The sequence below is a fragment of the Eptesicus fuscus genome, chromosome 11, assembly GCF_027574615.1.
Source record: "Eptesicus fuscus isolate TK198812 chromosome 11, DD_ASM_mEF_20220401, whole genome shotgun sequence".
In the NCBI taxonomy this organism is placed as follows: domain Eukaryota; kingdom Metazoa; phylum Chordata; class Mammalia; order Chiroptera; family Vespertilionidae; genus Eptesicus; species Eptesicus fuscus.
The window spans coordinates 85,083,856-85,098,576 of NC_072483.1; the positions used below are offsets into that span (position 1 = coordinate 85,083,856).

Here is a 14,721-nt window from a genome sequence, read left to right on the forward strand (position 1 = left end):
AGCGCTTTGCAAGTGCTACGGCCTCAAATGCGAGCTCCTGCTGCTGTGCTTCCTGGGACTCAGAGGCACCTGGCATTCCTCTGAAGTCGGCCCTCCCACCACGGGACCAGTCTGCCTGTAGAGCCCAGATTGAAAAGAAAAATTCCCACTCCCTGCTGTAGTTCTACCAAAAAGACTGCCTCTGGTCTCTGTCTTCTGAAGACGGGGACAAATACAACTGATGAAACCATACAGCTATATGGTTATTATCATCTACTCCAAGAGAAGTGTTGGGTAAGAAACCAGAGCAGGTAGGACCTGTGGGAAAATCCACCAATTCAGAATTTATGGCAATGTTGACAAAGGCTAGGCTGCAGTGTGCCTTCAACTTTTCCTGAAGAAAGCATTGCCAAGCAAAGGCAGCAGAGAGAATTCTTCAGCTGTTTAATATAAACTTTTAAAGAATTTTGGAAGAACCTATCACACATAAGTATCTGCTCTACTAATTTACAAGTAGTTCAAAGTATACAAGCAAATCTTTGTTAGCTAAGTTTAATGAGGATATATACGTACATGTATACACATACACACATATTATTACGTTGGAAGTACAATTATATTTCTTTAAAAATAAAATAAAATTTGGATCTTTAAAATAGTCTAATGATTTCCCTCTTTTATATTATGTTTTATATTATTATAAATACCAAAACATTTGCTGTCTAGAATCCTCTTAATAGGCACTAGTATTAAAACAGTCTCACAACTAATATAAATAAATCCTGATTTATAATCTAGGCCAAAACCAAAGAACTCAGCAACTACCATAATACTAATTGCCACAACCCCAGAATGTGTTTCTACATTGCTCTTGGTACTAGAAATAATAATATCTGTATTAATTTCTGTGCATTTGAAGGCAAATACAAGTTTAATTGCCAACTATGGTTTATTTCTCTCTAATTATATAAATTACTAATGCCAATGGGAGAGATAAAATTGTGAAAAGCCATGGTTTTAGTAATGCCAAAAAATATAACAATTTAGTAATCTCAGGCAATGACAAGATTAGATACGAAATCTAACTATATGCACGCTACGAGCAATTGAAAAATAAAGCATATTTGATAGGAAAATATTACATTAGAACTGTCCAAAGAACTCAGGCACAAATTTGAAAAGTAGTATTGATGTCAACAAGTATTTTTAATAGTGTTTATGCTACAGTTGCATAAAAATGCAATGAATGTGGTTTGAAACAATTTAAAATTATTTCACTTGTTAGTGGATTATTTTTTCCTATTTGCAAATAATTTTTATGACATTTTCATAACCACTTAGTGGAAACACTTGTAAAGTGAAGTTTAGTATAACAATGTTTGTAGCTTCTTTCAGGTTTTTGTCACTGAGGAAACAGCATTTTTAATCATGTATTTTTATTATTCAATTTCATAATTCTACACTTGATTTATTAAAAGTTCCTCACAAAAATGTTATGAGTATTCAGATACACAGCATCCTCATTGAATATTTTGGATGCTAAGATAATTATTTTTAGAATTCAACAAAATCAAAACAATAGAAGAGAATGAAGTATTTCAATAATTTCATCTTTAATACTCACTTTATATTTTCCAAATAATGGGTGTCTTCCCCCAGTTATTAACATGTCATCTTCACGATCAAGAACAAGACGAACCGGGTAACCAGTTCTAAGGACAACAAATCTTAGTCATATTCTGCATCCCACCCATCCATCCACCATCTACTCACCTAGTATCCATCCACCTATTTATCCATCCCCTCGTTTAACTACCTACCCACTCATCCATCTACCTTTCTACCCATCCATTCTCTACTTGCCCTCTAATCCATTTTATCCAATCATTCATTTAATCATCCATCCATTCCATATATATTCATTGAGTGCATACACTGTGTGAAGCATTGATCTAATGTACAACTAAATTACTATTGTCTCCGTGGTCTATAATTCAGATCTAGCTAGAGTGATTAATGTCACATGGCAGTTCACTTGTGTTGTTATGGCTTTAAATTTGACAATCATCCACATCCAGTCATTTTTGCATATCCCCACCACTAGTAACAAAGGAGAAAGAGTGTGAACAGGTACATGCAAACTTAACAACACAACTTCAAGCAAAGGCCAGCACTTGTCTAGGGTGTGTCAGGATTTGGATCTTCATTTTCACCGGGACTGCAATGATGTTGGCCAAGCTGGGCCCCTGGGGAGCTAGGAGCTTCAGCCTTTCTGTGTCTCAGGGGCAGAGGCTCCTGGACTTGGGAGTGCAGAAGAGTCCTCTGGAGTGCTGGTGAAATGCAGATTCCTGAGCCTTAGCACTTTAGCAATAGGTTGGGGAGGGGCCCTAGAATCTGCATTTCCCTCAGCAATTTTGATGCAGGTGTCTTTAGGTACATGTTGAAAACCATAATTCTAGTGTAGGGTTTCCTGGTCTTTTTTAATGGTGAGGACCACCTGGAGCATCCGTTAAATGTTCAGTGTCTGGGTTCATTTCCTGGTGATTTTGATTCTGTGGGTCTCGGATGGGGAGGCAGAAATTTCTATGACCTGAGGAGACTCTTATTACCAGCAATTTGAGAGCACTCCTCTGGGGACCACTTAACACAAGGCAGGAGTGTGCTAAGGCAGGGTTGTTTAAGATGGTGTTTCCCACACTTGGCTGCACAGTAGAACCACTGGGAAGGCTTTAAAAAATGTTTTTATGGGAGGGAGGGAGAGAGAGAGAGAGAGAGAGAGAGAGAGAGAGAGAGAGAGAGAGAGAGAGAGAGAGAGAAGGAAATGGCTTGCCTCCCATATGCACCTTGACCTATGGGATTAAACCTGCAACCTGAGTATGTGCCGTGACCAGAAATTGAACCCACAACCCTTTGGTGTATGGGACAATGCTCCAACCAACTGAACCACCCAACCAGGGAGGAAAGTTTAAAAAATATTTAATAATGGTTGGGTCAGTATGGGGCATCCTAGGCCATTGGATTTAAATGTTCCCAAGATGATTCTAATGTGCAATTATGCTTGGGAAGTCTTAACAGCACAAAGCCTGGTGGGAATACAACACATTGATTCTCCCTTGCTGGGTCCCTGGTGGATGTGAATAGAGAGAGGTTCATTATGAAAAGAACTGGAGATGAGATTCAGATCCTGCTTTTTCCTACCTCTCATCATGGAAGGAGACACGGAGTGTCTTGGTTCCTAGCTCTGAACTGTACAGAAGCTGCTAAAGGACATTTACAGGCTGATTGGAGCTCTGACAAAGTACAAAAAAAAACCCCAAAACCAAAACAAAACCAAGGACTAGAAAAGCCAACACCATGCACAGCATGAACAGCGAGCTTTCCATTGAGGTGAGCCTGGGAGCTCTCTTTGAGGATGTCATCTGTCCTCTGAGCACACATTGAAAAGCCAGCTCTCCCCAGGTGCAGGGAGGAGGCAAAGGGGGTCTTTCTACCCTCACCGCGCCCGCCCCACATCTGCAGCTGAGAGTAGAAGGAAAAGTGAGGGAGCATTCTTCCCCTTGGCACTCTACTTGGACAGTTACTTGCCCCACCCCTAAATGGGTCACCTTTTCTGAAGCTCAGGGTCAGGACAAGCCTGGCCCTGGAGGTGTTCAGCTAGTAATACCACCTTTCCTTTTCATAGGAAATTAGCATATGTCTATCTACATATGACTTTTCTAATAACTCCAGGAGGGTGGGTATTGTATCTACAATTAAAAAGAAAGAGACAGGAGGCTGAGTTGCCCAAGGATGGCAGGTGGTTATGACAGCAGCCCAAGTGCCTCTCAGGCCACTGGTCGGCCCTCAGCTCTGACATTTTACACCCACCCTCCTGTACCCCCAAGTGCACTTACTTGATGGCACCCACAGCTGCAATAGCTCCGAACACAGCTGATTTTCCTACTTTCCCGCCAAAACCTCCACCCACTCGTTTTACATGACAGGTGATCCTGTTGATTGGGATGTTTAAAGTAGAAGACACTGTTTTCTGTAAAAGTTAGATATTGGGAAAGTTTTAGAAGAATGAAATGGCAAAGAAGACTTTGATTTCCTGAAACACAACATCACTGCAAAATCCATCGACATCTACTGTGTGTAAAAAAAAAAAAAAAAAAGAAAGAAAGAAAAGAAAAGACTGACAGTCTGAATGTGTCTTGTGTAGCCCCACTGAGGTCATAAACATGGGTCATTGCCACAGAACACAGCCTTTCCAGCAGAAAAATGGCATTTTCCAGAAGGGAAACTGTCAGAAGAAACCATCCTGGGTTCCTGTCAGAAGCTGAACTCCGAGACAAATGCCTAAATTCAATGTCCCAACAAGGTGAGAAACAGCCAACTCCAGCAACCTCCTGAAGAAGAAGAAGTATTTGCAGCTAAAACTTTGAGTGCTTTATGGCTGGGGAAATGAAAATGTGCTGTAAAGTGAGGTGTTGACTCCACAGGTTAACTGTAATAATTATCTTAGAGAAAAATCAAGTACAGATATAACTTAGTGTTGTCATCCAAGCACAGAGTTCATTTAAGCATACTGCCATTGAACGTCCTCTCTAAATCTAAAGTGACTTCACAAGACCAGGAAAAAAAGGGGTCCTGGGGTCTTAGCTCTCCACTGATGTCCAATGCTTGTATTCTGAGTAAATGCCTGCCAACCCTGAGGCAGTGGGGGTTGAAGGCCATGATAGACTTAGGAAGTTGCAGAGGTGGGGGTGGCCCTGGACCTCACCTGCACGTGGGTTGGATCCTGTGTTGACACATAGATGTCCAGTTCGTTGTCCTCTGTCTTTGGAATAACAAGCACTCTTTGTGTTTCCATGTAAAAGTGTTCCTGTCCTCCAACATGGACCTCTCCTGTTAGGTGCAAACACAGGGAAATTCCTGAAGGTGCACGCTGGTTGGAAATGGTCATGTTGGGGAATTCAAAAGCAAGCAAGATGTGGTGGACTGGCCAGCCTGGATTTGTCCTGATCGAGGAACTGATGGGTCAGGCATTTGTCCTGTGTCAACTGAGAGCAATCTGCTTCAGAGATTACAGTTCTGGATAACAAGTTGAACGTGTCTGGTTCTGTTCCTCACTCTGCCCTGACACTTTAAAATCTTAGGAGTTTTTCTTCTATTTATTCTGCTGCTCCCTACCCCTCCCACCCTTAAAACCAACACACACACACACACGCGCACACACACACACACACACACACACACACACACACACACACACTTTGGAAAGAAGAGATCTAAGAGAAATTTGGCAAAGCACCAAGAGGAAATCACAGGCCTTCAATGTCTGCTTCAGAGTAGAATCCCCCAAAGGTCCCATCGAATATCCTGAGTCTCTTACCTTCAATAACTTGATCGACTTTTTCAAATGCCTCCTCAATGTTTCCCTGTTCAAGTTTCTTTTCAGGGCATAGGAATGAGTTGTGTTTTATGGCATCCTAAGTGACAGGGAAAAAACACAAAGCCAATTCTTTGTATGCTTCTTCCACTGGCAGTGTTTTTCTTAATAAAAAGCCAGTAAACTCTCCAAATTGCCATCTGCTAGGACACATCAAAGGATCCCTGAAAGCAGGGACGTACTAGAGCAGTGGGCTTGCTGCAGAGATGGGATGTTGGAGAGAATGTCTTCTAGATTGCAGAGGAAACCAACAAGAGTTAGAGAAAGGCTAAGAATTGAGATCTGGAGGCACTTTGATGGTCCAGGGTGATCACTACTTATTTCTCATTTTCAATGTGTATCTCCAGGGAACAGGTGATAGGCCTAAATGCAGTCTGGGTGAGGTTCTGGGCCTTCCCTTTTCCCTGAAGAAAAACACTGGTGTAAGACTTAGGTAGCTCATGTACAAGAACCTCTAACTCAGAAATCTGAAAGAACAGGCCGTGTTGAGGGAGAAGACTCAAGTCCTAATGCATTTCTGAGCAAGAAATCCCAATAGACAGTGTAGGAAGTTTGTTCATTTCTTTGAGATTTGACATATCTCACAGGGTTTCTCTAGTTCTTTGTTTTCTTTTTGATAATAACATGAATGAACTCATACAAGAAGACTGGGAGCCATTCTGAGGTTCTGTGAATTGACCTACTGACAGCTGATCCTAGCTTTACTGTCAGACCCAAGGTCGTTTTCCATACTTCAGAAGGCACCTGTCTTCTGCACTCTTACTCTCCAATAGCTTTAAAGCCATTGACTTCCTTGCTAAGGATGATAAAGTACTTTTAATCTGTAACCTTACGCGAGAGACCAGTCAGCTTACTTCGATGGTGAAGATTACGGGCTCCAGATCTTCATAGGTGATCTTTATCTCTTCAATTGCACGTTTCGCCTGTACATCTGTCTCTGCAGCCACAGCACAGATGATTTGACCCACGCAAAGTACCTGTGGAAAGTACATGCATGAAGCGGGTAGAAAATTCTGGGCGGGAGTAGGTTTAAGCTCCACTTTACCAGTGGCATCTTAGTTGTCATCATTGAGAAATGATAACCACCTTGAAGTCACATTCAACTGTATGTGCTTGGTTAACACATGAAAATATTTTTGAATTAAAAAATAATACAGATGTTTCCATTGGCCATTTTACTCAATGAATGTAAGCTCCAGAGTGAATGTGAGATTGGCTGTGACCTGAATCTGCTCTGTCCTGTCAAGTTAGGTTCACATGTATCGTGTTTGTGGTGTCATTTCAGAGTTTAAAGATAAGGAAAGTATTTTTTGTAGAACATGGCACTCCACCCCCATTCATGTGTTGAAGCCCTATAACCCCTCAATATGAGTGTATGGGAGATAGGGCCTTTAAAGAGATAATTAAGGTTAAATGAGGTCATAAGGGTGGAGCTCTAAACCAATAGGACTGATGTCCTTACAAGAAGAGGAGGAGAAGCCAGGGAGGCTCACACACAGACAAAAGGCCACGTGAGGATGCAGGGAGAAGATGAGCATCGCAAGCCAGGAAGAGAGGCCTCAGGAGAAACAAACCTGCCAACACCTTGAGCATGGACTTTCAGCCTCCACAACTCTGAGAACATAAATTTCTGTTTTTTGAAGCCACCCAGTCTGTGGTATTTTGTATGTCAGCCCTAATAGATAATACAGGTCCTAAGTGACAGCCAACTTCATCTGGAGTTCAACCTGAATCTGCTCTGTCCTGTCAAGTTAGGTTCACATGTATCGTGTTTGTGGTGTCATTTCAGAGTTTAAACAGTGATTCATGCCAAGGCTACAGGAGAAACAGTCATTGAGATGTGGCAGTAACAGCTGACACTGAGATCCTTCATGTGCCAAGCCCTGTTGTAAGCACTTCACCCGTATTAACTCATTTAAACTTCACAACAGCACAGTGAGGTGGGTGCTATGACTATTCTCATCTCCCAGCAGATGCCACCGGAGGACACTCAGTGAGTGAGTGGTAGAGCTGGGACATGAACCAAGGTAGTCTGGCTCCAGACACAAGAGCTCAGTGAATGATTGTTGAATCGGCTAAAGGTCAAAGATGGCAAGAGCAACTTTTTTAAAACTGGAGTGTGTGAGGTAAGTGGAAGGTGGAGGGGGTGGGGCTGATGCAGGAAAGGAGGGAGTTCAGTGTAAATAACAGGAGTGGCTGTGTTTTTTGTACGCTGCTTCCTACACTTTTCTCTTCTACCCTGACACGGGTCAGTTCCTGCATTTCCCGGACGAGGATAAATTGACTCAAGAGCACGCAGTGGGAAAACTAGGAGTTATTTTTCTATAATAACTTTACTTTTTATTATGGCTCCAGAAATGTAGGTCTGTCTGAATAAAGATGTTAGGGATAGAAAGAAGCTGGGAGAACTGGCACCTCTACCCCCATTGTCAGAGAGGGCTGGGAGGCCACGGTAAGTTGGCTGAAGGGGGTGCCTTGGTGATTATCTACACAACACATGGAAAGGCATATTCTATACCTCATCTACAGCCAGCAATTTCTCATCTTCAGTACCATTGGTGCCTGGAATGTCTTCAGCTGTTATCACATCAACCACCCCAGGTAGTTCAAGGGCCTTGGACAAATCAATTGATCTGAAAAAAAAAAAAAAAGGAAATATTTAAGAGGTAGAAATCAGCAAGCTTTGAGGGTCCCAAACCTGAAGGAGGGATAGAGCCTGGTTGGAAATAAAAATATCTAACAACTGGTCCTGCTTAGGCCCTGATCAGGAGGCCCTCTGCTGGGCCGGGGGGGGGGAACATTTTAGCTGCTGGGAGGGGAGCTGTCAGATGGGCCAGAGTGCCTGTTGCAAGGGGCGTCCTTAGGGAGCTTAGGACATGGCCATTTACCATTTAGTAATGAAGTAGTTCAGTATTTTATCACCAATTGAATATCAGCTCTACTTATTCCTTTGAGCCCTGCCTAGGGCTTCAGCAGGGAGCTGGGGCACTCTGAGGTTACAATGGAATCAAGAAACCCACAGCTACAATTTTTGTCTTCTCTTCCGCGGTGGTCATTTCCAGATACTCTCCCTTCCTCCTCCGGGCACTAGTGACCTTTTCTTTTTTTTTGTGTGTGTGTGTGTGACCTTTTCTTTTTCTTTTTTGGTGTGTGATCTTTTCTTTACTCTCTCTATTTTAGGTCCTTTGGGTTTAGGACATTGCAGAAGAATTGGCACATTCCTCCGAGGAAATCCTCAGTTCCTTGGCTCTGCTGGGAGAGCAGTAAAATGGGAAGGCTCTCTGGGTGTCACTAAAACTCATCATGTGTGTTTCAAAGGCTTTTTGAAAGCTTTTCACCTACTTACATAATTTTTGCATGGGCTCTGGTACTGGTCACCAAGGCCATGAAAAGTTCTTTTTCCACCTTGGGGATGTCATCACAAAATATGGCTTCACCTGTGGCATGTTTGAGACCTGATAGGTGCATGATGGGACGTCCCACTGGGTCTTGGAGGGGTTGGCGAGAATCCACACGCTACAGAGGAAGACAAGAGTTGCCCTGGAAAAGCTCAACCTTCAGAAGTGGGCCCGGACGATTCTCAACACGCCTGATCCAGGACTGAGAACACACAGTCACCCTTGGGCAACAAACCCTGGAGTGGGTCCGATAAAGAGCATGACAATTTAATGATGTAACTACACTGGGAAACGGTCATTTCAGTTATGTGGCAATACCTTAGGCTGGGCCAATTTTGGCAAAATTGTGAAATAGGTGAAGGGGCACCCCCGCTTCTCATTTTGGCATCTTCGTTTTCTAAGCAGCACCCCTGTACCCCTTTCTTCTGGAATTCAGGGGTCTGTCTCCCTGTCCCGCTCTCTGGCTTTTCCAGTAATCAACCTGTTCACATGTCAAGGGATCATGATGATGAAGGCTAAAGTGATGCAATTCCTGAGGGTGAGGGACCAAAATCTATGCCCAAAGCAGGACCTCTGTTGGGGGAGGGGGTAGCAAATGGCCGTGGAGCCCACCCAGATCCAGACTAAGTGCCTCGGCTGCCCTCCAAGGGGCGTAGAAACACCCCTGGGCGTGTAAGGCAATGGCGCAAATGTTCGCTCTGAAACTAAGATCGGTGTGCGGTGTGTGGAGACGGGGTTGGGGGAGGGGTTGTACTCCAGATCATTGTAGACATTTTCCAAGTTGTCCTGCGAGGAGGGAGGGTTCAGTTACTTGCAGGGCTCTTGTTCTGCTGATGAGATGAAAGGTTTTGCAATCAGGGCTGGAGGCTGGACCTTGCTCCCCTCCTGTGCTGTCCTTCCCCCACACCGGGCTGAGCCGCTCTTCAAACCAATGCCCGAAGGACATCATTGGATCGTTTGAAGAGATCGTCAGTTATTAGACGGTCAAACTGTTCTGGGTCGGTTCAGCCCCGGACAAATCAATTGATTTGGTGGCTCAGGCCTGAGCTCAGATCCAGCATCTCCCTGGCTCGGCCTAAACAAAGGGCCAGTGTGCAGCAAAAACACAGCGTCAGGACGAAAACCGCCGCTCTGAACAGCTTGCTTGTTCGCACAGCTACCGCTTATCTCTTGGTGTCTAAGTTTCCGTTAAATTAAACTCACTGACCTGGTACCGTTGGACTCCCTGGGGCACTGTGACCGGGAAATCTTCCAGCGCACTTAGGAAGGGGTCTGAGACTTCAGGGTATCGAAGGCCGTCCTGGGCGAAGATTCAAAACGATCCCGATAAACTGATTAGTCTGTGTTTAAGTAAGGCTTTGGTTTATGCAAAAACGACTTGGCTACAGTACCCACAAAACTGCACGGTCAGTGTAGGGAGGATAACCCAAATCCCCATCGCCTCCAGGATTTTACTTTGGATGAAAGCTTCTTGCCCTCCCTCTCTTTCCCTATAAGGAGGAACTGGACCAACTGGTTTGAAGCGGATCCTCAGGTGACCCTGAGAAGGAAGAGAGGCCTGTCAGGAGCTGGCCTGCAGAGGGAGAAGCCAGAAAACTGGAGCCAGGTAGGCCATCCCAGAAGGAGCTGGAGTTCACTGTACACACGAGAGCCCATTGCCTTTCTCAGCTACTCGGCTTTCTGGGAGAGAGGTAAAATGGGAGGCCCTCTGTGTGTCACTAAACACATCAAGTGTCTCAATTCAGAAATTAAATTCCTGGGGCATGTGGCTGGTGAGGGTCTTCATCCGAGTAAATGAGAATCAGACACTTTAGGAACCCTGAGCTGCTGGGGTGGAGTTGGGGGTTCGGGGGTACAAGGTAGGGAGAGAGTTGTGATCATAGTCAGGAGAGGAGAGAGGGAGGAAGGGAGGGAGGGAGGGAATGTTTTGTTTTGCTTAATTACTCCAGAAATTTACAATCAGAAAAATCTAGCAAGAAGCTACTTCAATATTAGCATGTAAACACATTTTAGTATTTTAGACAAAGAAAATTTTATTTTACACTCCCTATTGAAGTTGGAATTTGGTTGCCTGGGGGCATGGGTGGGAGGGTTGACAGTAAGGGGACAAAAGCGTACATTTTGGGGAAATGGAAATGCCCTATTTCTTGTTTGAGGGGGTGGCTCTGTGGGTTTACACATTGGTCAAAACTCACTGAATGTAAACAGGGGCATTTCATTACGTGTGATTATACTTCCCAAAGTGATACTGAAAGAAAAATAGTTGCACTCCGAGGCAGGGGCACCATAACGTTTCACTGCGCAGGGCACGCGGTAAACATTTGTGGCTTGAAGACAGTCTGGCGCCTGGAGCCCCCGGAATCTGGGAGGCGGGATGGCTGGGAACTGGCTGGCTGTGACCCAGAACAGGCGCAGGCCGTGGCCCAGGCCGCCCACAGGGCAGTGTGCAGAAGCGGTGGGCAAGTGGGGAGGGAGCTAAAGGCTGCGAGGAGCCGGGCAAGCGCGGGCACTTACAGGCGCCGAGGGCCGCGCTGCCAGCGGCTTCAGTGTCTGCAGCACCTCCAGGTAGAACTTGAAGAGGAAGCTGACCACCAGAGTCCTCTTGAACTCCACCATCCCCCCCGGCGCCGAGCCTGGGAGGGAGACTTCGTCCAGGAGCAGCCGGCAGGCCTCGTCCAGCATCAGCTCGTTCCAGCGCCTGGTGGGATGGAGGCAGCAGGGGATCAGTCAGAGTGCCTGACCGGTGCTCGATGTGGCTTGGTGGCCATTTAGAGATTCCGAGTCCTTTTTATTTATTTACTAGAGGCCCAGTGCACGAATTCCTGCACGGGCGGGGGGGACTGGCTGCGGGCGGTTGGTGGGCTGGCCCTGCCCCCTGGTCGAACTCCTGGTTGAGGGGACAATTTGCATATTACCCTTTTATTATATAGGATTTATTTATTTATTTAATTTATTATTTTTTTTTATTAATCCTCACCTGTGTGTGTGTGTGTGTGGATGTGTGTGTATATATATATATATTTCAGAGAGGAAGGGAGAGGGGGAGAGAGATTGAAATATCAATGATGAGAGAGGATCATCAATTGGCTGCCTCCTGCAGGCCCCAGACTTGGGTGGGGGGTGGGGATCGAGCCTGCAACCCTGGCATGTGCCCTGACTGGGAATCGAACCATGACCACCTAGTTCTGGTTCATAGGTCGATGGTCAACCACTGAGCCACACTGGCTAGGCTGGGGATACTTTTTCCATTGATTTTTTTAGAGACACTAGAAGGGAGGGAGACAGAAAGAAGGAGAAGGAGAAGAAGGAGGAGATGGAGAAGAAGGAGAAGAAGAGAAGAGGAAGAAGAGGAAGAAGAAGAAGAAGAAGGAAGGAGGAGGAGGAGGAGGAGAGAGAGGAAGAAAGAAACATCAAAGTGAGAGAGACACATCAATTGGTTGCCTTCTGCAGGCACCCCAATCTGGCCAGGGGTCCAACCTGCAGGCCAGGTACATGCCCTTGACCTGGAATGGAACTGGCAACCCTTCAGTGTGTGGGCCAGTGGTCTAACCACTGAGAAAACTGGCCAGGGCCTTATTGAGTTGGCCGGGAGTCTAGAAACCACCTAACCAAGCCCTTCAGGACCACCGAGGCAAGGAGTGGGCTGAGGGTCACAGCAGGCCGGAACCTGGCATTCAATAAACAGACCACGAGGGCCAGTTCCACGGTGAACTGGACACGACTCAGCCTCGGACGTGGCTTTCACCGAGGAAGAGACAGCTGGCCCCTGAGCAGAGGGGTGGGGTGCCACGCGGACGCTGCCGGGTGTGCGTTGGCTGGAGTATTGGTGTCACCAGAGCCCGGGCTGGAGGAGTCCTCGCCATCTTAGTTGCTGTATTCCTCGCCCAAAAAGTGCCACCCACTTAATCATCGCCAAGAAAGGTCTGATTCATTTAGCCAAACTATGGAAAGAACAGGCAGTGCTGCCACACACAGGAGTTTCCATTCTCCCGGGCTTTACCCACACTCGCCTGAGCCAAATTTCCACCTTTCTTTGACGTCTGTCCCCCCTCGGGCGCGGGGCTCACCGCTTACCTCCCTCGGAGCTGCTGGCAGGATTGGGGGGCGCCGACGGTGGCCGCCCCGAGCCCCCCGAAGGCGATGCTCAGGTCCTCGATGGTGTCGGTGCCCGCCTGGAGGAGGACCCGCATGCCCGCGTTCGCGTGGGCCCAGGCGTGGTGCGGGCACTGCGCCTGCCGGAAGGCCGCCACCACCTCCCCCTGCGGAGGCAAGGCCATCGGCAGCCGCTCGGTGTCAGCCTCGAGCACGGTCTCTGCCTCTCGGCGCCACTGATCCATCTCTTGGCCCCAACGGAGAGGCACACAAAGGACACTTGGCACCTGTGAGGGCAACTTGGCTGCCTTCTCCTTCAAACTGAACCCCCCCGCTCCCCATGCCCGGCCTCCTCCAGGAACGGGGTCATGCACCCTTTTCCTCCGAGGCCAGGACAGAACGGCTGGCTCCTCTCCATGTGTCATCTCTCCAGGTGCCCTTCCCGGGGTCTTCAGGCCCCGTGTCCCCTGCGAGGATGGAGGGCCCTCCCAACACCAGTGCTTTGCTTTGCTTCTACTATATATATATACTTATTTTTTTAAACTTTTTATTGGTTTCAGAGAGGGAGGGAGAGGGAGAGAGAGACAAACATCACTGATGAGAGAGAATCAGGGATCGGCTGCCTCCTGTGCCCCCCAATGGGGACCGAGCCCGCAACCCAGGCATGTGCCCTGACCGGGATGGAACCGCGGCCTCCTGGTTCACAGGTCGGCGCTCAGCCCTGAGCCCTGTGGGCCGGGCTCCACGCCAGTGCTTTTCCATGTGACCTGCCCAACGTGCCACAGAGCTCGGCCGCGTTTCTTGGTTTGCAGAAACCGTCACTTCCACTGTGCACGGCTCGCGAGAGGCGAAGTGGACTTTCCGACGGGGGGCGGGGGAGCCTGTGTCAGGGGCAGTCAGGAGGGCGACGCTGCCCGCCGACCTCTCGGCCCCGGGACCCTGGTGCTGCCGTGGGCATGGAGATGGCCCGCGTCCCCAGTGTTTCCAGCTGTGTGGCCCCGAGGGTGCCGGGTTTGTCTGCGAGGCCTTCTGCCCGGGGCCTTTCCACCCAGGCACAGTGACTGGGAACACACTCAGAGTTTTCCTTCCACAGGAAACATGTGGAGGGCATGCATGGCGGACAGCGTGCCTTACTCTGAGACTTCCGGCACAACCCAGCTTTGGATCAGTGTGTGTGAGAGTGTGTGTGCGTATGAGTGTGTATGTGAGTGTGGGTGGGTGTGAGTGTGTGAGTGTGTGTGTAAGAGTGTGTTGTGTGTGAGTGTGTGTGCGTGTGTGTGTTAATGTGTGTGTGTGTGTGATTGTGTGAGTGTGTGTGTGTGTGTTGTGTGTGTGTGTTGTGTGTGATTGGGTGAGTGTGTGTGACTGTGTGTGTGTTTTGTGTGTGTGTGAGTGTGTATGAGTGTGTGTGAGTATGTGAGTGTGTGAGAGTGTGTGTATGAGTGTGTGAGTGTGTGTGAGTGAATATGTGTGAGTGTGTGTGAGTGTGTGAGTGTGTATGTGTGTGTGTGTGTGTGATTGTGTGAGTGAGTATGTGTGAGTGTGAGTGTGAATGTGTGTTTCTCTCTGGGAAGACTGTCCTCTGGGATTCAGACAGTTTTGGGGAGAGGCACAGGGGACAGTGAGGACAGAGGCCCCGCCGTAGCTGGGGGGTGGCCGCCTCACCCCCAGGGATGCTGGGTGGGCAGGTGTCTGGAGGCCTCACCTTCTGTGAACCGGGGGGTTGGCTGGAGCGGGAGGTGGAGGCCGGCCCAGCCTCCCTGTCCCTGTGGGTCCCGCAGAGACGCTCAGTCCCCCGTCAGGGCGGTTCCCCTCCCGAGT

The 14,721-nt window shown here is 47.6% G+C and overlaps 1 protein-coding gene across 1 annotated transcript in view; it reads right to left on the minus strand.

The window, feature by feature from the left end:
• Positions 1 to 14,721, minus strand: part of LOC103290550 (aldehyde oxidase 2) — a 61,254-nt gene that overhangs the window by 23,246 nt on the left and 23,287 nt on the right. Inside the window, exons 14-23 of the mRNA XM_054723074.1 lie at positions 12,883 to 13,067; positions 11,323 to 11,506; positions 10,016 to 10,108; positions 8,757 to 8,926; positions 7,929 to 8,043; positions 6,265 to 6,387; positions 5,354 to 5,450; positions 4,742 to 4,866; positions 3,873 to 4,006; positions 1,604 to 1,691 (exon numbers count right to left, since the gene is read on the minus strand). Of these exons, the coding sequence (XP_054579049.1) occupies positions 1,604 to 1,691; positions 3,873 to 4,006; positions 4,742 to 4,866; positions 5,354 to 5,450; positions 6,265 to 6,387; positions 7,929 to 8,043; positions 8,757 to 8,926; positions 10,016 to 10,108; positions 11,323 to 11,506; positions 12,883 to 13,067 (1,314 nt within the window). The remainder of the gene's footprint in view (positions 1 to 1,603; positions 1,692 to 3,872; positions 4,007 to 4,741; positions 4,867 to 5,353; positions 5,451 to 6,264; positions 6,388 to 7,928; positions 8,044 to 8,756; positions 8,927 to 10,015; positions 10,109 to 11,322; positions 11,507 to 12,882; positions 13,068 to 14,721) is intronic.